This window comes from Tarenaya hassleriana, unplaced genomic scaffold (genome assembly GCF_000463585.1).
Source record: "Tarenaya hassleriana unplaced genomic scaffold, ASM46358v1 Cleome1, whole genome shotgun sequence".
Lineage (NCBI taxonomy): Eukaryota > Viridiplantae > Streptophyta > Magnoliopsida > Brassicales > Cleomaceae > Tarenaya > Tarenaya hassleriana.
In genome coordinates, this window is record NW_010960187.1 from 1,751,711 (window position 1) to 1,774,592 (window position 22,882).

Consider the following 22,882-nt stretch of genomic DNA (forward strand, 5'->3'; position numbering starts at 1 on the left):
GCTCGAACATGAGATTTATGGGTCATTTCTCCCCGACCGGTTGCTCGAATATGAGATTTTTGGGACAGGTGGCACCCCAACCACACCCTACAACCAAATGTACAACCTCAACCGTGGCCTTTTGGGTATCTTTCATACATGTTTCGAGTACATTTCGATTCATGATCCTACTCATATTGAATTCGAATATTAATTTTCTAGGAAATTAGGCTATGAATCGGTCAAAAATGGATCTTCTCTCTTCAATAGTTCATAACCATCTTTGTGCACAAAACGATATATAGAATGATCGGCATACATATGTCCATTTCTAGGTAAAGTTCGTGGAATCCAACGTCCGAGAATATACTCATCGACCTACGGATCATCATGTGATAGATACAAAACAAGATCCAAAAGAACACATATTATACACCCTAGAAGAATGTATGCGTTGTAAAACAAGAAATAACTCTCTATCTCTATATATATATATGCAAAAAGAATATTCCATAAAACCATATATAAAATCAATCATTAGAGATTGTTGGACCGACCATGCGGGGGGGAAACAAATCGATATAACTCGAAGATTCAGCACAAGAATTGAAGTGAACAAACTTGCATTTTGCTAAATATCAGTGTGTCCATCCATGGAGTAAATCAATCATCTATGCAACAGAAGCACAAATCCATGGAAGATTCCAATAAATGGTACGTCTTATTTTTGAAAGAAAAAAAGACAGAACACATACAATTACATATATATGTGTGTGTATGTTTAATTAACGTAAGATCAAGCACCGATTCTGGAGGGGTAAGCCACCATTCGAAGAAGCTCGACGAGCTTCTTCGACCAGAGCAGAACGAGCCGAGGAGATTCCGGTGGGGACCAGACAAGAATCGAAGGTGGAACAATCGATCCAGTCTTTGAGGAACTCTTCCTGTCCCCATATCTCTGGAATCCAAACCCTACCTGCAACTTGTCTCCTGTGCCTGTTCAGCTTCTCCCTCCCATTAATGTCGTCCTCACCATGTTCCTCTCCGTCTTCATGTTCTTGCTCGTGTTTTCCTTGCTCTTCTTGCCCTTCTTCTCGCTGTTGCTGCTCTTTCTGTTTCTTGTCCGAATCCGAAGCCTCAAACGGCAATATTACTTGCTCCTGGCTCTGCTCACGAGCCGATGATGACGAGGTAATGTTGATCTTGCCGTTTGCTTTGTCAGATTCCATCAATGGAGGCTGGCGATGGTGATGAAGAAGTGGGTTTCGATGGGGCTGAGAAGAAGTGTCGGTGGGGGTGTTCATGGAGGTTGTAACAATGGCGGATTCAATGAGAGAAGTGAATTCTTGTTCTGTCTTTTTTGTGGGTTTTGCGTGAGGAAGTGAAAGGAGGAGGAAATTTGAGTGGGGGTTTAAGTTTACACGTCGACCAAAGCGATGTTTTTTTTCGGTGCTTCCTCCTCCTCTCTGTTTTGTATGGTAAGTGACAAGTTTACGTGTCTTGTCTTCTTGATTAGACTCCTCCTACCTCTTCCATTTTTTTTTTCATTTTTCCGTTGGGGAAAATATAAAATAAAATAAATGCCAAGATAAAAAAAAAATGTGATGTAATAAAAATATTTTTGACGAATTTAGTGGTTTATTTGTAGTTAATTTCAGTATTTATTTGAGATGATTAGAACTCTGCAATATATGTAAATTTTATTTTTTTTTAAAGTACTTTTCTACTACGCAAATATGCCTTGGAGTATCTATTCTATTCAAATTTAATGAATTCTGGTGTAATTAAAAATAAATAAATAGCTCAAAATACGAATTTATAGATTGAAATATAAAAATGTTCTCTCCATCTTGTGAGGATGATGTTGATTCAGAGAGGGCTTCGGATTTTATGATTTCGACCAATAAGAATGAGCGATTTGATTGGACAGGGAGGTTTGGTGGGCTTCCTTGGATTAACAGATTCTCTAAAAGATATTCACTGTATGTACGTACGTATATACGTATGTATACTTTTAAAGGTGCACAAAAAAGTTTCAGAAATTAGCCTAAAAATAGTTAAATTTTGAAAATTGTTTTTTTATTTTATCATGGATTTAATTAATTACGCAAGATAAACCTGTAAGCATGGGAAAACATAATCCCACGTTAATTACACATGATAAATAGGAAAATAAAATAACAGATATACTTGGACGCACTTTGAACACATTGAAAAATGGGCATATAGAAATAACATTTGGCAATAGAGATTATTCAATTTTAGATGCATGTAACCAAAATCAAAATGCCTCTTGGAAATTCACAGAGCTGAGAATATTTCCATTTTCATTCAAATTCAACCGAAATACTAAAGCAAAGCTCTCATAAATCACAAGACAAGTCACTATAATCACATTAAACCATTCTAAATAACCTATTTAAGGAACCACCATAAGCATCTCTCTCTCTCTCTATATATATATATCAAGACAGATCTTGTTCTTAACATCATATGTCTCTTACCTTAAGAACTGCTAAGGTTTCCGTTGTGTAGAAGCAGAAGAAAACGTGAACCGGCGTTGGCAGTTTAGAGGAGAGGGTAACGAGAGCGGCCTTTCTTCTTCAGAAACTCGGGGATTTCCACCGCGCTGCCTTCCCTGAAGGAGGATGAGGGTCGCCTTGTAATCTCCCCTTGTGCTGGCTGATTCCCCTGCATTTTTCACAGAGCGAGAGAGAGAGAGAGAGAGAGAGAGAAGAAAAAGCTTAAGGCAAACGAAAACAGGAGACGGGTATGCGGAAAAGAATCTCGAAATAGGAGACGTTTACTTGAATTGTGTTGTGTTTGTGTGTATAATTTTTTTGAGTTATACCCTTATATAGCTCGGGAATCAGAGTGTATATATGTCTGGTGAAAGCATGTGTGTGGGATTGGAGACAAGAGAATACCTGGACCGTCCGCCCTTCTGTCTCTTCCTGGCGTTTGAAACCCGTGGCTATGAGGGTTATACTTACCTGATACGAACAAAAACAAACAGTTTTTTCCATGGCTTGAGCATTGGTATTCTATTTCTGAGGTCATATATCGGCAGAAAGACAGAGGAAGATAACTCACTTGACCGCTGAGGGATGGATCTATGACAGCACCGAATATGAGATTAGCGGTAGGATCAACAAGATCGTATATAACTTCCGCAGCAGCATTTACCTACCAGAACATTCCCCAGAACCCGAAGCACATGAGAGAATATAACGTTAAGACAGTCTAAACAACGGGTCTGAAGCAAAGATGGGCCCTGGCTTTGCATTGTCTGAAGTAAAAACCAAGTGGTTTCTACATCCTGTTAGTGCATTTCCTGAGAGTTTACAATTCTTGGTTATCAATGTAGAGAGGGAGAGGAAAAAACCTCAAACAGTGTCAAATCACTTCCACCGGTAATGTTCCAGACAATTCCAGTAGCTCTCTCGATGCCAATATCCAATAACGGTGACTGGATTGCATTCAGCGCAGCATCTCTTGCTCGGGTCTTTCCTGCTCAAACAAAAGTATGGAAAATTTCAATGTGATAATCACTAGTTTGTTTCTTCTACCACCCACAGAGATGTCAGAGATAGCATCTTGTACCAAATCTTACAAGCACATTAGTTAGATTGTCTACTCAGCTATATCTATGATACCGAATCCCTATTATTTCTTTACCAGTTGCACACAGATGCTTGCATCTCTGGGCAAGAGCCTGATTCATTGTCACCCAATATTAATTCAGGATTTCCTAAAATTCAGGTGTCATTCTTAATGTTACCCGAATTACCAGCACCACCTTTTTGTGTTAGGCAATCATACTGCATAAAGACACTGATTATGCTAAATTTACAAAGCATCCGTTTCACTCTTACCAGTCGCAGTTCCTATTCCCATCAATGAAGAGCCAGCATTTGCCATGATAGCCCTCACATCGGCGAAATCCACATTGACCAGTCCAGGAATCTGCAGACAAAAAAGCACACACCTTGTAAGCATTTGCCATATATACAAGGTCACCAAAGGATGTTCATTTGCATTCAATACCGTAATGATATCAGAAATTCCACGAACACCCTGACGGAGAATATCATCAGCTAAGTTAAATGCTTCGGTTACAGGAGTAGACTGAGAGACTGCTGTAAGTAATTTGTCATTTGGAATGACGATGAGGGTATCAACGTTATCTCTGAGAGATGCGATTCCTTCCTGAGCCTGCAATGCTCTTCTCCGTCCCTCAAAAGAGAAAGGTGTTGTGACAATACCAACCGTCAATATACCCATCGCCTTGGCCACCCCTGCAATTATAGGAGCCCCACCAGTGCCAGTTCCACCGCCCATTCCAGCCTATAAATACAAGAAGACATTTGGCTGGCAATGCTTAAGCAGTGACAACAATACTAATTTCACCAATGCTAGAAGGGCTAGTTTTAAAAATAAAACTCTGGATGGAGCAGAAGCTAAGAACTGTGTAATTTCTGTGTCATTTGCAATGAACGGTGTAGTTTCTTTATATCTTGAGAGTAAACCTCATTACTTTTACCAGAAGCCAAGAAAGAACTGCCACGATGAAAGAGAAACTGAAATGGTTTGAGTGAAGATTGCAAAACTCATGTTTGATCCTCAAAACTTATCTTTATCATCAGTAGCAAGAGCGTCAATGTTTCACAAAGCAAAAGAGATATATTCAGAGAAAAGCCAATAACTAGTGATAATCGAATGTAATAAAAGAAATGAATTGATTTGAGGACATACTGTGACAAAAACCATATCTGAGCCATAAAGCGCCTCTTCGATGGATTCTTTGCTTTCTTTGGCAGCATTCATTCCAATCTCTGGATTTCCACCAGCACCTAAACCTCTAGTCAACTCCTTACCGATCTGTAACCTGTTCTCCGGGAAAACAGGCGACATTCTCATTGCCTGAATATCTGTATTCACAATCCAGAATTCAACACCTTTCATTTCGCTCTCTATCATACGATTCACGGCATTTGACCCACCACCTCCAACCCCAATGACCTTTATCCTTGCCTCATTGAAACTGCTTGGAGTAGACGATTCTCTGAAGTCCTCAGTAATGGGTCCACCATAAGTCTCCTTTCTTGGATCGGTCACCATATTGTTCCCTTCGCCTCCTTTAAGCATCGATATTTCTGGGTGAAGGTTCAAGAAAGGATCTTGGCTTTGTAAATGGCTTGGACTATGAGAGTTTGAATTGCTTCTCATAGGTGAAGAATCAGATTTATGGGCTGCACTAACACGAGTCTTCTTGCTCTCGAACATTCTAAGGCAGCTAGTCCTGCCCAAATGATTCTCCGGCAGTACATTCTTCTTTAGAAGAGTGAGCACCCGAGAATCCGAAGGAGTAAAACAGGGAGAAACGTAGGTCGCCATTATAAACAACAACCCAAAACCCTAAACCCAGAAGGTGTAGTAAATTCCAACTCCCACAGCCTCTTATGCATACAAGACAAGATCTGTTTATCACAGAAGGTGAAGTCAATGAGAGATCATTAACCAGTTGCAATCACCAAAACACTGCCCAAATCAGACAAATACCAATCATACAAGAGATTATGGAATGAAACCTCAAAGCGACGGCGTGCATATATGACAATCAACAACAACATTGATATCGACATCCTTAATACAAAGTAACCTAAACCCACTTCTACTTGGTTCTGATTCAACATTAGAGGCCAAGAGAACTCGACAAACACAAACCATCGGTTCATCAATATCTGATATAGCAACCGATTGCAGGAAAATCACAGCCTTCGATGAAAACAAAGCAAAAACCAGAAGCATATACACTAAGCATAATGCTACAATCACAAACTGGAAACTCCCGAAGATCACGAATCGTCCATCGAGTTTCAAATTTAAAGGAAAACGCCCTCGCAGCTTTAAAATGGATAATAACAACATCTCCTCCTGAACCACCGAAAGATTCACGAAACGGATTCCAAATTTTGCAGCATTACATAAGAGGAAATTTAAAACAAAAAACAACCCCAGAAAAAAACAATCAAAATATGCAATTCAAAAGCTTAAAATTCCATCCAAAAATAGAATCAGGAGATATTGCGGCTGAATTACATTTGCACGAACCAGGACCACAACAGAGAGAGAGAGAGAGAGAGACAATGAGAGAGAGAGAAAGAGAGAGAGAGGGAGAGGGAGAGAGAACCTGGAGAGTAGCAGAGTTGAAGAACCAGAAGAAGTGACTCAGAAGCAAAAAGATGACGAGAAATGAATACCCAGAAATGGAGGGTTTTGGTGTTCTCTCTCTCAGAAGAAGCTTTTGCTCTCATTCTCTATCTCTTTCAGTAATTATGTTTTACTGCGTCTATTTCAGTAACTATAGTCGTTAGTTAGTAAATTTAATAAAAAAATAAATAAATAGAAACGAACGAAGAAAATCTGGGGAGCCAATGAGGTAATGATTTTGTTGAAATAGGGGCAAGACGGATACATGGGCCTCATGGGCCTACTGGGCTTTCAACCAATTTTTTCAATCTCCGTGATAGGTTTCCTTTTTTTTCACCTTGCTGTGATTGTTTTTAGAAAATTTGTAAAATTTGTTTCTTTGCAACTTTTAATTAGTACAAATGTATATTTTAATTTATTTTTTTAATATTGGTATGCTTTTTTAGAAAATGGTATAATTTTACATAAATTTTAAAATTTTATATATTGTTTTAAAATTTAGTGCCATCCGCATTCTACTTTTTATTTAATTGTATAAAAATTCATTTCCATTCGTTTTTGTTTCATTTACTTTGCTTTAATATTAGTTTATAAAAAATCTTACTCGATCAAATTAAATTTTAAATAGTAATTTGTTAATATTTGTGTAGATAATATTATTCATCGCATTCCTAAATACCCAAATCAAACTAAGTTTTTAAATATTTTTTATTTAAAAACATGTTTTCAATTTCAATTTAATACAGTATCACGTTTTAAACCTTTAATAAATGCCGCCCAAAATACTTGAACGCGGCATTGAAAAAAGTTGAAATACATAATTAATGACACTATACGTTGAACCTTTTTATTTGTGTTTATTCCGTCTAATCTAAGACGAATTTGAATTATCAAATACTAATCTAATTTCGTGTGAATTTTGATACGTAATTCAATTTCAATTATTATCAAAAAAAAATTGAGTCCGTTTTAGAATTATGTTCTCAAACCTAATGAGCAATGAGAATTCTGTATATGCTCCAATTTTGTTCATAAAAAATATGCCATTAAACATGTATACGATCTAAAAAATAATGATAATATACGTATATAGATAATATGAGAACAAATTTTCGGTTTATTTCCAGTTGGAATTTAAATCGTTATTATTCATGTATTTATATATATATATATATATTATTCATCTAACATGAGACAATATATATTCATGGACCACGGAAAAATCCCACCTCTTTACGATTCAAGAAACATCACACAGACAGAATATCACAAAGGACCAAATCAAAGGCGAAAACTTTCCTCCTCCTCCATGTTTGAATAATCTCTCTCTCTCTCTCTCTCTCTCTCTCGCCCGCTTCTTCTTCATCTTCATCTGTCTCTCTGTTAAGGTTTTTTCTACAGGGGACAACTCGAGTTCCTCCTCAGTGTCCGCAATCTTCCAGCCGCTTTCTGTGATTTCGAAAGCGTTTCCGTCTCCATGGCCTCCGAATACTGCGAAAACCGATAAAACGAACGACCGTTTATACATACAAAAGAACGTCCGAAACATTCGAAAGGATCGAAGATTGTCACGAAATCTTTACCTGTTGCTTCATTTTCCCCTCGAGCTCCACCTGAATCCGTCCATAACCACGAAAAAGATCGAGATCTTTTAGAGCTATCGTAACGAAAATCGGAACTTTAACGAGCGACGATGAAACGACGGTTTCGAAAGGGTTCGATCCGTTACCAATGCGTGTTTCAGCTGAGCGTTCTCTTCTTTCAGTTGGTTCAGCTCTGCTTCCAGTTCGACTGTATAAGCCTTCAAACAACCGGAAAAGAAAAAACGAACGATCTCTCGGATATTATGTTACCGTTGGCTTTGAGAAACGAGGAAAGATCCTCGGGAAAAACGATATCTAACCTGCTTTCGTGCCCGGGATCTTGCGGCGGACTCGCGGTTCTTGATCATCCTCCTCTGCCTCCTCTCGACGACCTTCTCCACGGGCCCGTCTACTATCCTTTTCCGTCCCCTTAGAGGGCTCATATCGACCCCGAACTGATTTCCCATGTTATCAACTTGCCCGTGTCCTAACCCGTCTGATGAGATCGGGCTAAGTGGCCCCACCGTAGCCACCTGCTGACCAGGAACATACCCGCCTGCCCCGCCGCCGCCACTCGTCGCTGTCGGTACTCTACCACCGTAGCAAACACCTGGCTGAGTTGGCATCGCCTGCGGGTACCCTCCTCCTGTTTTTTTTTCATTGTTCATGAAACCTGACGAATCAACTCCCGCCATGGATTGGCCCGGGAAGCTTGGGCCACCGCCGCCGCTTTGGAACACAGCATAGTTCTGTTGCTGTGCCGGTGTGACAGAATTCTGGTTCGGGTTCGGGTTCGAGTTCGGGTCAGCTGGTTGTTCCCTTACCACCCCTGCCTTGATCAAAAAATCCTCGAGCGTCATCTCGCCGAAGGTCGCTTGCCTCGCTGCATTTTCGGGGTTCTGCATACAGTTTTCGTTGTTTCCATTGTTATTATCGAGCTGCCCTCGATGTATCTCGGACCAAACCTCATCCACCGTTTTCCTGCAGAGCGGAGCAGGAACCGTCAAAGAGCCTTGACGTTGTAAGCTCGGCTGCTTCGCTATTATAGCTCTCTTCCCGTTGTGATGTTATCTCTGGGCATCTCGGCGTGTCAGGTCTAAGGATTCGACACGTGTAATATTCTCACGCACGTACAGAGTACGTATAGAGGGAGAGAGACCGTTGGCTTAATTAAATTTATCTTGTAATTCTATTTCCCCCCGGAAATTTTATACATTTTTAATATGCGTGCTTAGAAGTTCAGATTTTGGTTTATGTAAAATAGAGAGGCGGGTATAATTACAATACACAAATACATACATATATATATACACACATATCTTTGTCTGATTCGGACGACAAAGCCAAGGTCGGAATTCTTGATAGTGAGTTACATTGGTAGTTTGAATTTTCGTCGGTCACTTTTTATTTATTTATATGTATATGTGTGTATATTAATATTATGTTGATTGAATTCGTTTCAGTTATAACTTCTCCACCAACTTTATTCTTTCTACAATAAACAAATTAATGGTGGAAAAAAAAACAAGTTATTAAGTTTTTTTTTCTTTTTTGGGCAACAATATTTGATATCTTTTAATTGTGGCCAAATAGATTCCTCGCCATATGGAAGACATTAAATGCAGTTAAAATAAAACTCACAGAGGCGGCGGCCACTTGCTGATTCTCCTCCGCGTTCCAGACGGAAACAAGAAACTCGTCCATGTTCATCGACCCGAAATTCCTGCCACCCTCGCAGAGGGAGTGCTGGAACTCGTCGAGAGTCAGCGAGTAGATCGACGACTGTCTTCCCAACAACGGAAACACGTGGCTATCCACCGCTCCCGCCGCTCTGCTGCCCGATGAAACCCCATGTTTCGGGTGTTGATGCTCGGTTTTTGTCGCGGATTCGACCTCGCGGCGAGGCATCATATCTGTTTCCGGAACTACCATCTCCTTGATTCACAATATCGAACTCGATTTAACTATATGAACTGAAATACAACAACTGAGAACATAAGCTCTATAACATTACCGGTCGGAACAATCATAGCATCTTGATTCTTATCCTAAAGCGAGGGCTTTTGTCTTTGGCCTTCGCATAATCTACGTGGTCAACCTTTTACTATATGACTGTCGTTATCCACTTGATAATATGTTTTAATAATTAAACACATCAATATCAATCATGCAGATACAAATTACATAAAGATAAAAACAAGTGGATATTGGATAGGATATAATTTTATTTAAATCAATTAGTATGTTAATAATTGGATAAATTGCTGGATACAATTAATTCTTTATGAAAATCGAATTTAATGTTGAAATTGATCGACATAAATTTTTTACAAACCAAATTAGAAGATTTTGAACCCAACCAAACCAACAAATAACCGGAAAATATGATAATAATAATAGAAAAAAATCAAACTAAAATCGAAAGTCTTTATCAAAACAAATATATAATTTTCCAAAAACACGAAGTCTACTTTACAAAAAAAAATCACAAATCACGAAATCTAACAAGAAAACAGCCAAAGTAAAAAGGCGTATTACTGTAAAAAGCACAGTAAATTTACACGAGACGTGATTTATTCGATGTATATCTTCATCAATATCCCAATGGTCTCTACGTCGGCCCATGTGAAAAAGAAAGGAGAACGGTCCACATCATGAACAGCGACTAACGATAATATTATAATGATAAATAATTAAATAATTAAATAAAAATTTTAATGTCCAAAATAGGAAATTTCTTATCCTCAAATTGGTTCGCAAGTCGAGGTTTTCGTGACAAAACCTCCCTACCAAGACATTTATTATTATCATTATTATTACTATACTCTTTCATATTTTTATTACATATTACTTGATTCATAAGAGTGTGTATTTTGGACCGACCTTCACTATGCTACTAATACAATCTTTTTTTTTTCAAACTATTATTTTAAATCCTAAACTGTTTGATATTCCTCGTGTCCGTATATTCCAAGGTATCATTTTTAATGTTTGGGAATTGGTAATCCTAATTAACACATAAAAACGTATCCTAGACACCAAAAAATAAACAAAACGTTTAAACCCTTGAGCAGTATTATGTTTACTAATTAGTAATTACTAATCCTAAATTCCTAATCAAGCCATAAAATCATATCTTAATCACCCGAAAAACGGTAAACGTTGAAACCCTTGAACACTCTTATATTTAGCTAAATATAAAATAAAATACTCGAACAAATCTGAATTTAAAAAAAAAACACTTAAGATCTCATCAAACACTTCGACCAAAAAACAAACATAGAGCGAGGAAAAAAAAGAACCTGCATATCTCTCTATGCTTCCCCGCCGCCGGAGAGATCTGGAGAAAACCCACCGGAAAATATGAAAACACCCTTTTCCGGTCACGCTCCGATCTTCGCAAAACCTTCGAATCACACAACCCCTAGAAAACCCCAACAATCGCAAACCCCAGAAATCGAAAATTTCACCAGAAATTTCGTAGTTTCTTCGATTTTTGTTTCTGGGTTTGGAGAGATTATGATGTTTTTAGAGGGAACTGGTGGGGAAGGAGGAGGGGTTTGTGTATTTATGTTGAACCCGGCGGAAAACGGTGGCGCGTGGGACCCACGCACGTGAGGTCAAGAAGTGTGAATTTTCAAAGTTATCTTTTAAGCCAATGAAATTAAAGCAAAACCCAGTTCCAGGGCCAGGTCCAGGCCCATTATCATTTCGCCAAGATTCACTACGTCTTCTTCCGACACGTGCCTTCCACGTGTTATCTCTGGGCATCTCGGCGTGTCAGGTCTAAGGATTCGACACGTGTAATATTCTCACGCACGTACAGAGTACGTATAGAGGGAGAGAGACCGTTGGCTTAATTAAATTTATCTTGTAATTCTATTTCCCCCCGGAAATTTTATACATTTTTAATATGCGTGCTTAGAAGTTCAGATTTTGGTTTATGTAAAATAGAGAGGCGGGTATAATTACAATACACAAATACATACATATATATATACACACATATCTTTGTCTGATTCGGACGACAAAGCCAAGGTCGGAATTCTTGATAGTGAGTTACATTGGTAGTTTGAATTTTCGTCGGTCACTTTTTATTTATTTATATGTATATGTGTGTATATTAATATTATGTTGATTGAATTCGTTTCAGTTATAACTTCTCCACCAACTTTATTCTTTCTACAATAAACAAATTAATGGTGGAAAAAAAAACAAGTTATTAAGTTTTTTTTTCTTTTTTGGGCAACAATATTTGATATCTTTTAATTGTGGCCAAATAGATTCCTCGCCATATGGAAGACATTAAATGCAGTTAAAATAAAACTGGATGGAGGTTGTTGGATATGTTATTAACACGTGATGCATGGAATCGAAATATTGAAGCTTCTATAAATGAAAAGTAAATTATATAAACAATTTGTTTATGATATAGAGATTAATAGAGTATCGAAATGATTTGATAATAATTGGTAAAATAAGATAGTAAACGTATTAAATTATATAAAATATTGATGATTGGTGGTATTTTAAGAGTGTGGATTACAAATAAATGATAGTTGAAGACACAATATCGAACACACTATTTTCTCTCGTAATCGATGCAATAAAAGAAAAACAGGAAGGTTGGCGTTACAACGTCGTCGTTTCAAGAGATTAAGGCTTTGTAAAGAAATTTTCTCTCTGTGTGCGTACGTATGCATGCATGCATTCATGTATGTATGTATGTATATATGTAGTACGTATGTATATATGTACAGTAGCGGACCTACACCAAATTTTAATTGGTGCATAGATATATAATAATGTATATATATACCCAATAAAAAAAAGAAATGGCATGAAAAAATCAATTATACAAAGACATATTTTTAACAGCAATGGGGTACGTACCCCCATTGGTCATAACGTGGATCCGCCACTGTGTATGTATGTATGTATCATGTATGTATGTATGTATGTATGTGCTTCACTATAATTAATCCGACAAATTAATGTTCGCTTCGATTCGTATATTCGTATTAATTAGAAGTTTTGCCATGGTTGACTATTTAATGTCCAAATTTTGTATTTCTTCGTCCTTGCTAGATTATCATTAGTTTGAATTCTCCCGAAAGTTAATTGCCGATTCGGATCACTAGTTTCTCATAACACACATAAAATATAATCATATTTTTATATATATCATTCTCGTCATTTATACGTATCATTCTTACATTGGCATACGCATGTTCGACGTCTAGTTTTTCATTTGAAATAAAATACAAAAACTAAATCATATCGTATATATGTGTATATGTAGATATAATACCAAGAAAACTCACGAAACAAAAGAAATTACGACGTGAATCTCCCATGCATGCGTCAACATGAATTCGGTCAACCTCTTTCTCTCTCTCTCTCTCCGTCAAATCCTAAACCCATCAACAGAGAAACCCACACCAAATCGGACAAACTCAGTCCACACCGCTGTTCTTGTCGGAACGGCGCCGGAGACTTCCGCCGCCGGCAACAAACAGTTCGCCATAAGAACGCTCCCCGTCGCGGCGGCCGGGCCCCTCCCCCAATCATACGGCGGATCCACGGCTTCTTCTAGGTTTATCTCAAACCCGGACACTTCCCCCAATCATACGGCGGATCCACGGCTTCTTCTAGGTTTATCTCAAACAGTTCCTCCTCTTCCTCCAATTCCTCATCGCCCTCTCTTGCATCACATGTCGTTTCATCATGTTTCTCTGGTTTCGTTTCTTGGTTAAGAAAACCGGAACCGGTACGAGAGGCCATTGTGATTTCCGGTTATCTCCGGTATAGGGATTGTGTATGCGGACATGTCATATGCTTGTGCGTGCGTGTGTGTATATATAGGTGAGGGATTTTAATGGCGATGTGGAGTTGGGTGGGGAAGGTGGCTAGTGGAACGGTCTGACCGAATCTACAACTATCTGTGAGAAATTTTGGAATTTTAGGCGTAAAATTGGCCGAAATTTAATTGATCTTTGAATATTTAAATTTGAGTGTAGATTTGTAAATTAAGATAAAAGGATTTAATTTTTTTTCTTTGCTAAATTTACACTATAATATAAATATAAAATATTTTATAATATTTATTTAATATTCACTGATATCTAATACAATTATAAAAATACTCTCTATATTTTTAAAATTATGGTACTTTATTCATCCTTCTTAAAATTACAAAATTATTTTAATTTTAATTTTTTAAAACTACAAAGTTTACTTTAATATTTTTACAAAATTCAGGTTTGGATGTTTTGAAGATAATTTTTCTATCCAAATTTAGATATCCAACATATACGGGTATAAGATTCGATTGCAAATCTTAGTACCAAAAGATACGAAAAGGTTCTTTAAAATTTTCAAATACTCCACATGTATCCCCATATTTTGTATCAATATTCAAAACCCTCATATTCATTTTTATTTAAAGTCTAGCTGTTATTTTTTGTTGGAAAAAAAAGTAGCTCTACCTTTGATAACCAACCGGTGTGAAAAATTCGATAGCTGCAATTGTATTAGCTACCATGTTTTGGATTTAGTTATAATTTAAAAGTTAATAGAATATCATTTTAATTTATTTTTTTTCTACCATTAAAATCATGAAATTTAAAATAATATTATGGTTGGGGCAAAAAGATAGTATCTTTATCTTATTCCTGTTTTTATTTACAATTATCCCTCTAATTAACTATATATATATAAACACTCTTAATTTTCTTTGTCTCATTACAATTGCCCCTTTAACTCATCCACCATACTAACTTGTTTTCCCCTAAAGATACTGAGCTCATGTGAAGCCTCTACCTCGAGGAGAAGGTTTCAACGATATGATATGAGAAGGAACAACTCCGAGCGGATTAAGGGTGTTTTAGAAAGAGAGAGAGAGAGAGATTACACTAATGCATACAACTTAACAACAGATGTGCAACATCTAATTATTTCAATGCTTAATTAAGATTACACTTAATTATTTGCAAAACAAACTATGCAGCTAAAGATTATTAGAACAATAATTAATTTCTCATGTGAATCCAGACCGGTCCGGTTTAAGCTGAACAAGCCGGGTCTGATGCGAGGTTGATTAACCAAACCGAGTCGCCTTGAACCGATATATCGTCGTCGTTCCTTTGCCATTTCCATACGGCATGAGTTCCGTTCACGAACTCGAGCTGACCGTGTCCGAAGCTAGCCTCTCTGAACAACGATATCTCCGGTTTCGGATCTATGTACCTATCCGTATCACAACAATTGAAATTATTTAAGAGGTTTTCCCAATTTCTAATGGAAAAATCATATCCCCAAAAGATTCATATGAATTATATTGGAAAATATAAGGAGTTATGTGGAGAGTTATCTGTTAAGAAACTATATTCCAATATATATTACAAATATAATTCCACAATAAATAACTCTCCATATATATCTCCCTATAATTCGCAATAGATTACGACATAATTTCATGACAGGAACTTACTTGCTAGCTAGGCCTTCGAGATTTCCACCGTCCCCTATGGTAATATACATCGGACCGCATTTGTCGAACTTATCTTGATACACCCGGCTCTATCAATATATATATAAGAGGATATATATTATTATATTTTTCTGTTTAAAAAAAAAAACCGAACCCTCTGGTTCAAAAAGAGGGATAAGGAAGAGGGACTTACGAAACGTTCGTAGGCATGGACATGTCCTGCGAAGACCAAATCTACACGAGCTTGGTACAGCATTGTTTCCATGTCTTCTTTCATCTTAACGCTCTCGTCTTCTCCTAGATGTGCCTTGTTGGAACTGTACCAAGGTGCGTGCACCACGGCCACCACCCACGGCGTGATCTTTCTATCGATTTTCTTGATATCGTTCTCTAACCATTTGTATTGATCCGATGTCGGTCCGAAATCGGTGTATGAACCCAACATTATCACATGGACCCCGGCCACATTGAAGGAATAGTACAAGTTCGAGGTCGATCCGCTCTCTTCGTAGGGCATGATCCACCTGCAATGTACAATTTTTTTTGTTATCTAAGTGTATATTCAAGTTTAGGTCGAGCCTGCAGGATATACGGGTATCCGTCCCGTAGATACCCGGAATTCGGAAACTCGATTCGTGCCAAGTATCATGCCGTCCGCGTGGTGTCTACAAACCCGAGCCTCGGTTTCGAGATCGGGTTTCATCGGGCAGTTACCCTTGTTGGTAACCCGAGCCGTGAGGGGGATAAAACTGAGTCCCATTAGGCTGAGATCCGGTAACTGACCGAGAAACCTGAGGGGCAAGGAGACGAGGGCGGATACACCGGAAAACTCGGGTAGAACATCTCATCCATGGCCGAAGCAAGATTGGTTCCGCAACCAAAGAATTTAGGTTATATGAGAAATCACCGTTACCAAAAAAAAAATCTAACTCTTAACGGGCGAAAAATTCACATCTTATTCGAATAAATCAAACAAGAATATAAAAAGAAAAGGGCGGGAAACCTGGCGTTGTAAGCGGTGAAAGGCTCGTTGTGGACAATGGGAAGTTTCTCGACCTCGTGGTTGCCCTGAGTGACCATCCAGGGCCGTTGGCTAGCCAGTGGCTGCACCAGACGACCGAACGAGTCCCATAACGGCTGGCGGAAGTCAGCGTACGCTAAATCTCCGGGCAATATGAACACATCATAGTTCGATTTCGATATGTGGTCCAACGTTGTCATCGTCCACTCCGTTTGCCCCAAGTCACCTTCCATTTTTTTATTTATATAAAAAAAACAAAAAAATTACGTTATATATAAAAGCGGATCGAAGAAAAAATGATTATCGGATTCATTAATAATACAATCACAAAAAAAAAATAGAAGATATTAGTTTGGTACTAAATATAATATAATATGGCGGTATATTTAGAAAATTTTATTATTGGGTACTATCAATAGATTCAATACTATATGATAAAAATAAAAGTCATTAGTCTAATTTTAGCATGGATACGGTACAAAATTAGTATTTATTTTTAGGGAAAATAAAAAAAAAACACTGAACTTTACAATTTTGACAAAAAAAACACTGAACTTTATTTTTTGTCAAATAAACATTAAAATTTTTAAACAAATCTAAAAAAATACTGAACTTTTTAAATGATCCAAAAAATACAAAAACTTTTCTGCGATTATAAAAAAACACTGAACTTTTTTAATGATTCAAAAAAATACATGAACTTTTTTCGATTGTAAAAAAAATTAAATAAAATAATCTGACGTGTTTGCGTCTCATTGGGCCACGTCATTCATTTTGTTCATTTTGATAACCGTAGAAGAATTAAGTGTTTATTTTGTCAAACTTAAAAAGTTTAATGTTTATTTGATAAAATAAAAAGTTCAATATTTTTTTTGTCAAAATTGTAAAGTTCAGTGTTTTTTTTTGGATTTTCCCTTATTTTTATTGTTTTATTTGTTAATAATAATCTTAGATATCGTATATATATATATATATGTATATATATTGTGCTGTAAATATATAAAAAAAAAGGTTGTGTACGGTACCTGAGACAGCGAACTTGATGGGGAGGTTGGAGGGAGGGGTCTTAAGGCTGAACTCTTGGGCCGAATCTGGGCCTCCACATTTGTAATAGTAAACCTTATTGGGCTCTAATGGGCCTATCACAGCATTGTGGATTTGACCCGATTTATAAAACCAAGTGTATTTGTACGACGACGTCGTTCCGGTGGCAGAAGCTTCGTATTTCCCTGAGGTTGTGCCGTAGACCACAACAGCGGGGGTCTCGTCCTCTGTGATCCATGATATTCTCATTTTGTCCGGCCCAACCAGTGATATGTGGACCTTTAAATTCAAATTCAAATAAAAAAATGAGTATAAAAACTCATATATATATATATATATATATATACACACACACACACATATAGTTAGAATATTTATATTTAAAACTAATGGTAATAAAAAATTATAAGTTTAGATTAAAAAAATAGATATATTTCAACGGAAGTTATTTAGAAATAAAAATTCAATAATAGTTAAGAATTTATGTATCTATATAAAAATATTATATATTTAATGTATTCATGTGTAATAAAAGAATCGATATATTTGTTTCCTAATTCTTTCTTACAATACAGGATTTTAACCAAATGAGTAATGTGCATTTTTATAGAATGAAAATCGGATAGTGCCTAAAAAAATATAACATTTTGGAAATTGGATTGGATTTTTTTTCATAATTGTTCCATCTCATACAATTTCAACTGTAAACATAATTTCTCCAATTGAATCTGACTATGAATATTTTATACGTATAATTAATTATAGATTTCTTTAAACAAACATAATATCTATTACTTTCAGAAAAAAATTGAAAGAAAAATATGAAAGTAAATTAAACACAATTTAAAACAAAAGTAAACTAACGGTTTCTTGTCAAAGTAAAAGACGGAAAGACAAGAAACCGTTAACGAGGACCTAACGGAGGGACAAAGGTTGGGAGAAGAAGGGTTGACTTGCCGTGCCGGCGACACGTGGCTTCATTTGGACAAAACCACGTGTCATTCCGTGACACCCTCAACCCAGATTTTGGTACCGACTAGTTTTTATTTTTATTTCATTAAATTGGAAAATCAAATAAATATACGCTTGATCTCGAGAGACTGCATGTTAATTAGCATATAAAAAGTTTAGTGTTTTGCAACCTAAATTTATTTTCTAACTTTATTACCCAACTCCTTAACCAAATATACCTCCCAAGTTTAGTAAAATTATTACATATTTCTTCATCAAAAAAAATTTATTACATATTTATCAAAATATAACAAAAAATATACACCAACATCAACATATCATGAATTTTAATTTGCTATATAAACATAAGAAGTGAAGAAATTAAAGTATGAAACCCTAATATTTTTTTAATGTCAGTTCGCGAGCCGACCGAGCTAGCCCGGATGGACTCGGACTCGTCGCGAGCTGACTCGTTCGTCCCGTTTTTAGGCTCGTTCGGCCCGTTTTTATTTGGTCTTTTATTTTTTTAGCCCAGCTCGATAAAAAACGAGCCAACCGCGAACCAGCTCGCGAGCCTGGCTCATTTTGACATCACTAATATATATACACACACATATATATAGTTAGAATATTTATATTTAAAACTAATGGTAATAAAAAATTATAAGTTTTGATTAAAAAAATAGATATATTTCAACGGAAGTTATTTAGAAATAAAAATTCAATAATAGTTAAGAATTTATGTATCTATATAAAAATATTATATATTTAATGTATTCATATGTAATAAAAGAATCGATATATTTGTTTCCTAATTCTTCCTTACAATACAGGATTTTAACCAAATGAGTAATGTGCGTTTTTATAGAATGAAAATCGGATAGTGCCTAAAAAAATATAACATTTTGGAAATTGGATTGGATTTTTTTCCATAATTGTTCCATCTCATACAATTTCAACTGTAAACATAATTTCTCCAATTGAATCTGACTATGAATATTTTATACGTATAATTAAGTATAGATTTCTTTAAACAAACATAATATCTATTACTTTCAGAAAAAAAAATTGAAAGAAAAATATGAAAGTAAATTAAACACAATTTAAAACAGAAATAAACTGACGGTTTCTTTTCAAGGTAAAAGTAAAAGACGGAAACACAAGAAACCGTTAACGAGGACCTAACGGAGGGACAAAGGTTGGGAGAAGAAGGGTTGACTTGCCGTGCCGGCGACACGTGGCTTTATTTGACAAAACCACGTGTCATTCCGTGACACCCTCAACCCAGATTTTGGCACCGACCAGTTTTTATTTTTATTTCATTAAATTGGAAAATCAAATAAATATACGCTTGATCTCGAGAGACTGCATGTTAATTAGCATATAAAAAGTTTAGTGTTTTGCAACCTAAATTTATTTTCTAACTTCAACCTCTTTCTCTCTCTCTCTCCTTTATTTTACCCAACTCCTTAATCAAATATACCTCCCAGGTTTAGTAAAATTATTACATATTTCTTCATCAAAAAAAAATTTATTACATATTTATCAAAAATGATAATTATTACATATATATCTATATTTTTCTGTAATTAAAAATTTTAAAATTATAAACGAACGTTTTAATGGAAAGCGACAATAGTGGATTTTGGCCGGTAATTTAGCAAGCATCCTTGTTTTCAGCCATTTTAAGATTTTATTGTACAGGTGATTATTCGTCTATTAAAACGTCTATAAAATTAAAATGATATTAAAAATAAGTATATTTACCCAAAAAAAAAAGGAAAATAAAGAAACCCAGAAAAAACGAAGGAATTTTTTATAAACCTTGATGAAAAAAGAGTTTTCTTTTGAACATATCATGTAATTTGTCGTGCAGAAACCGTCGTTGAGCGAAATGAAAATAAAAATAAAATGGAATGGAAAAAATTATAAGGATGAAAAAGAGATGAAAATCGTTGCATTGAATGAGTACGGACCTGTTCGGGGAACGTAGGATCTTGATCATTCAGTGATGGAGCGTAGATCATTTTCCGGGCGGCGGGCCGATCATATGATAAGACATTCCCGGCGAACATCATCGCCACCATCGCCGGAATCATCCACAACTTTGCCATTTTCCCGGAGAGAGAGAGGGAGAGAGATCTAGAGAGAGAGGGCGAGAGAGATGTTGTGAGTGATGAGAGACGAGGGGTTTCTTCTGGGAATTTATAAAATGTTAACTAGAAAATAATAATAATCCATCAAAAAGGAAAATTTATATATTAGCGATACCAGTTGATGCGAAAACAGTAAAACTAGAAAAATAAAGTATGTGTATATAAAAACAAAAAAGGTAAAATCCCATTTTAAAAAAAATGTAAGAGTGACGTACAAATGTGAGCACATTTTACCACATCAAATTGTCATCAAATTGCCATGCCATTTAAAACTCAAAATTCTTATATGTATATAATTTATTGTGAATATACTCACATATGGCAACATATATTTACGCATATATATATATATACATACAAAATCAATCGTACGTACGTACATATATATATATATACATAAATTATGTAGATACATTTGTTTGTATGGATATATCATAGATAGAAACAGATCTTAAAAAATACAAGTTAAAATAGTATATAGTCTCACTTGAATTCTTCTGTATTTTTTATAATTAGATAATTTTTTATGTGTTATTTACAAAATATGCTAAACAATATGTGTATTTACAAAAAGGAGAGTTGACGTTCGCAAATTATAACTTTTTTTAAAAAAAAAATATCCAGATTACCCTGAACAATTTTAAATTGTATTTACCGATGAATTAAAAAAAATGTCACTGTCATAAAAAAAATTATGAACTTCATTAGAAACTTTGCAAATCACAGACACTAGGTATAAAAATATTTACTAAAGATATGAAATATATATATATAAAAAAGGAGAGACTTCTTGTAGAATAAAAATTATTTTAAAAAAATAATGATATAAGAGGTAATATATATTTTAAAAATATAATGATGTTATTCTTGATAGTATAAAATATAGTTGAGATTATTTTTAAAAAATTTACTCTAATTTTTTATTTTATTTTGGTTAAAAAGAAATCTGATTCAATGAATTGGGAACACCAAAATGAGAATTATATCGTTCCTTAATTACAACCAAATTAATTACTTAGAGCCAATAATGCACTGGATTTAGTTTCCCTTGAACTTCTTTTACCCAAATCTGTCCTTTTTTATCATCCAAGTTTTTCGCATACATACATACATACATACATACATACATACATACATACATACATACATACATACATACATACATACATACATACATACATACATACATACATACATACATACATACATACATACATACATACATACATACATACATACATACATACATACATACATACATACATACATACATACATACATACATACATACATACATACATACATACATACATACATACATACATACATACATACATACATACATACATACATACATACATACATACATACATACATACATACATACATACATACATACATACATACATACATACATACATACATACATACATACATACATACATACATACATACATACATACATACATACATACATACATACATACATACATACATACATACATACATACATACATACATACATACATACATACATACATACATACATACATACATACATACATACATACATACATACATACATACATACATACATACATACATACATACATACATACATACATACATACATACATACATACATACATACATACATACATACATACATACATACATACATACATACATACATACATACATACATACATACATACATACATACATACATACATACATACATACATACATACATACATACATACATACATACATTTAGCAGCCCTAATGACAGTTTAAAGCCATGAACTTAAACATTATTAATCAAAATCAATTGATGAATATATATTACAAAAAAAAAATAACAAAGTGCATGGGGACCAATTTCAGACGCATTAAAATTTGTATTATTAATAATGGTGTGAAGTAGTTCTCGAATTGCTTACTACTTATTATCGTACGATACAGTTACTCTGTCATATACGTAATTTGAAAAATGAGGAAGTTCAATAGATTATATAAGAACACGTTTGGCTCGTGTAATAACAATATTTGACAATTCAAAGCAATGTTTTTAACGTTATGAAATGTCATGACGAGTTAATCTTGACATCTATTTCGTATCAGAATCTCCGATATATATCAAGTATAAGTGTTGGGAAAATATTTTATTTAAAAGATTCCGTTATACAATATAGTTCATGAAATTTTGTTCTATTAGGAAGTAGATAATTTTAAAAGATTTATTTACTGGGATACAAATATTAATTTATCCTTTTTTTTAATAGGAAATGCCAATCGAATAATCATCAAAATATATACCTTTTTTTTTTTAAAAACAATTGTTTATATATTTCCACATTTTGATAACGCCAACACGTTTTTTCGTTCACATGCCATTGAAAACCTAAATGAAAAAGAAATTTAAAAATTCCCAATTAAAATT

The 22,882-nt window shown here is 35.1% G+C and overlaps 5 protein-coding genes across 5 annotated transcripts; all 5 read right to left on the reverse strand.

Moving 5' to 3' along the window:
* Positions 1 to 591: 591 nt before the first annotated feature.
* LOC104804934 lies at positions 592 to 1,461 on the reverse strand. The gene has a single exon (XM_010529326.1). The coding sequence runs from the start codon at positions 1,281 to 1,283 to the stop codon at positions 765 to 767; it is 519 nt and encodes a 172-aa protein (XP_010527628.1). The 5' UTR covers positions 1,284 to 1,461; the 3' UTR covers positions 592 to 764.
* An 818-nt stretch (positions 1,462 to 2,279) lies between these two features.
* Positions 2,280 to 6,329, reverse strand: LOC104804941 (cell division protein FtsZ homolog 2-1, chloroplastic). The gene is made up of 8 exons (XM_010529332.2): positions 6,173 to 6,329; positions 4,735 to 5,459; positions 4,027 to 4,326; positions 3,855 to 3,945; positions 3,365 to 3,489; positions 3,073 to 3,165; positions 2,907 to 2,972; positions 2,280 to 2,670 (listed from the first exon to the last, which is right to left on the reverse strand). The coding sequence occupies exons 2-8, from the start codon at positions 5,374 to 5,376 to the stop codon at positions 2,548 to 2,550; spliced, it is 1,440 nt and encodes a 479-aa protein (XP_010527634.1). The 5' UTR covers positions 5,377 to 5,459; positions 6,173 to 6,329; the 3' UTR covers positions 2,280 to 2,547.
* Positions 6,330 to 7,508: 1,179 nt separating this feature from the next.
* LOC104824465 (protein ABSCISIC ACID-INSENSITIVE 5) lies at positions 7,509 to 11,331 on the reverse strand. The gene is made up of 6 exons (XM_010556558.2): positions 11,078 to 11,331; positions 9,417 to 9,710; positions 8,096 to 8,842; positions 7,922 to 7,993; positions 7,776 to 7,805; positions 7,509 to 7,683 (listed from the first exon to the last, which is right to left on the reverse strand). Exons 1-6 carry the CDS (start codon positions 11,081 to 11,083, stop codon positions 7,588 to 7,590), a joined length of 1,245 nt encoding a protein of 414 aa, XP_010554860.1. The 5' UTR covers positions 11,084 to 11,331; the 3' UTR covers positions 7,509 to 7,587.
* Positions 11,332 to 12,934: 1,603 nt separating this feature from the next.
* LOC104804951 lies at positions 12,935 to 13,604 on the reverse strand. Its single transcript, XM_010529340.1, has 2 exons — positions 13,385 to 13,604; positions 12,935 to 13,325 (listed from the first exon to the last, which is right to left on the reverse strand). The coding sequence occupies exons 1-2, from the start codon at positions 13,557 to 13,559 to the stop codon at positions 13,183 to 13,185; spliced, it is 318 nt and encodes a 105-aa protein (XP_010527642.1). The 5' UTR covers positions 13,560 to 13,604; the 3' UTR covers positions 12,935 to 13,182.
* A 1,042-nt stretch (positions 13,605 to 14,646) lies between these two features.
* On the reverse strand, positions 14,647 to 20,485 carry LOC104804959 (probable purple acid phosphatase 20). Its single transcript, XM_010529350.1, has 6 exons — positions 20,260 to 20,485; positions 17,314 to 17,611; positions 16,271 to 16,514; positions 15,461 to 15,791; positions 15,268 to 15,356; positions 14,647 to 15,023 (listed from the first exon to the last, which is right to left on the reverse strand). Exons 1-6 carry the CDS (start codon positions 20,395 to 20,397, stop codon positions 14,840 to 14,842), a joined length of 1,284 nt encoding a protein of 427 aa, XP_010527652.1. The 5' UTR covers positions 20,398 to 20,485; the 3' UTR covers positions 14,647 to 14,839.
* Positions 20,486 to 22,882: the final 2,397 nt, after the last annotated feature.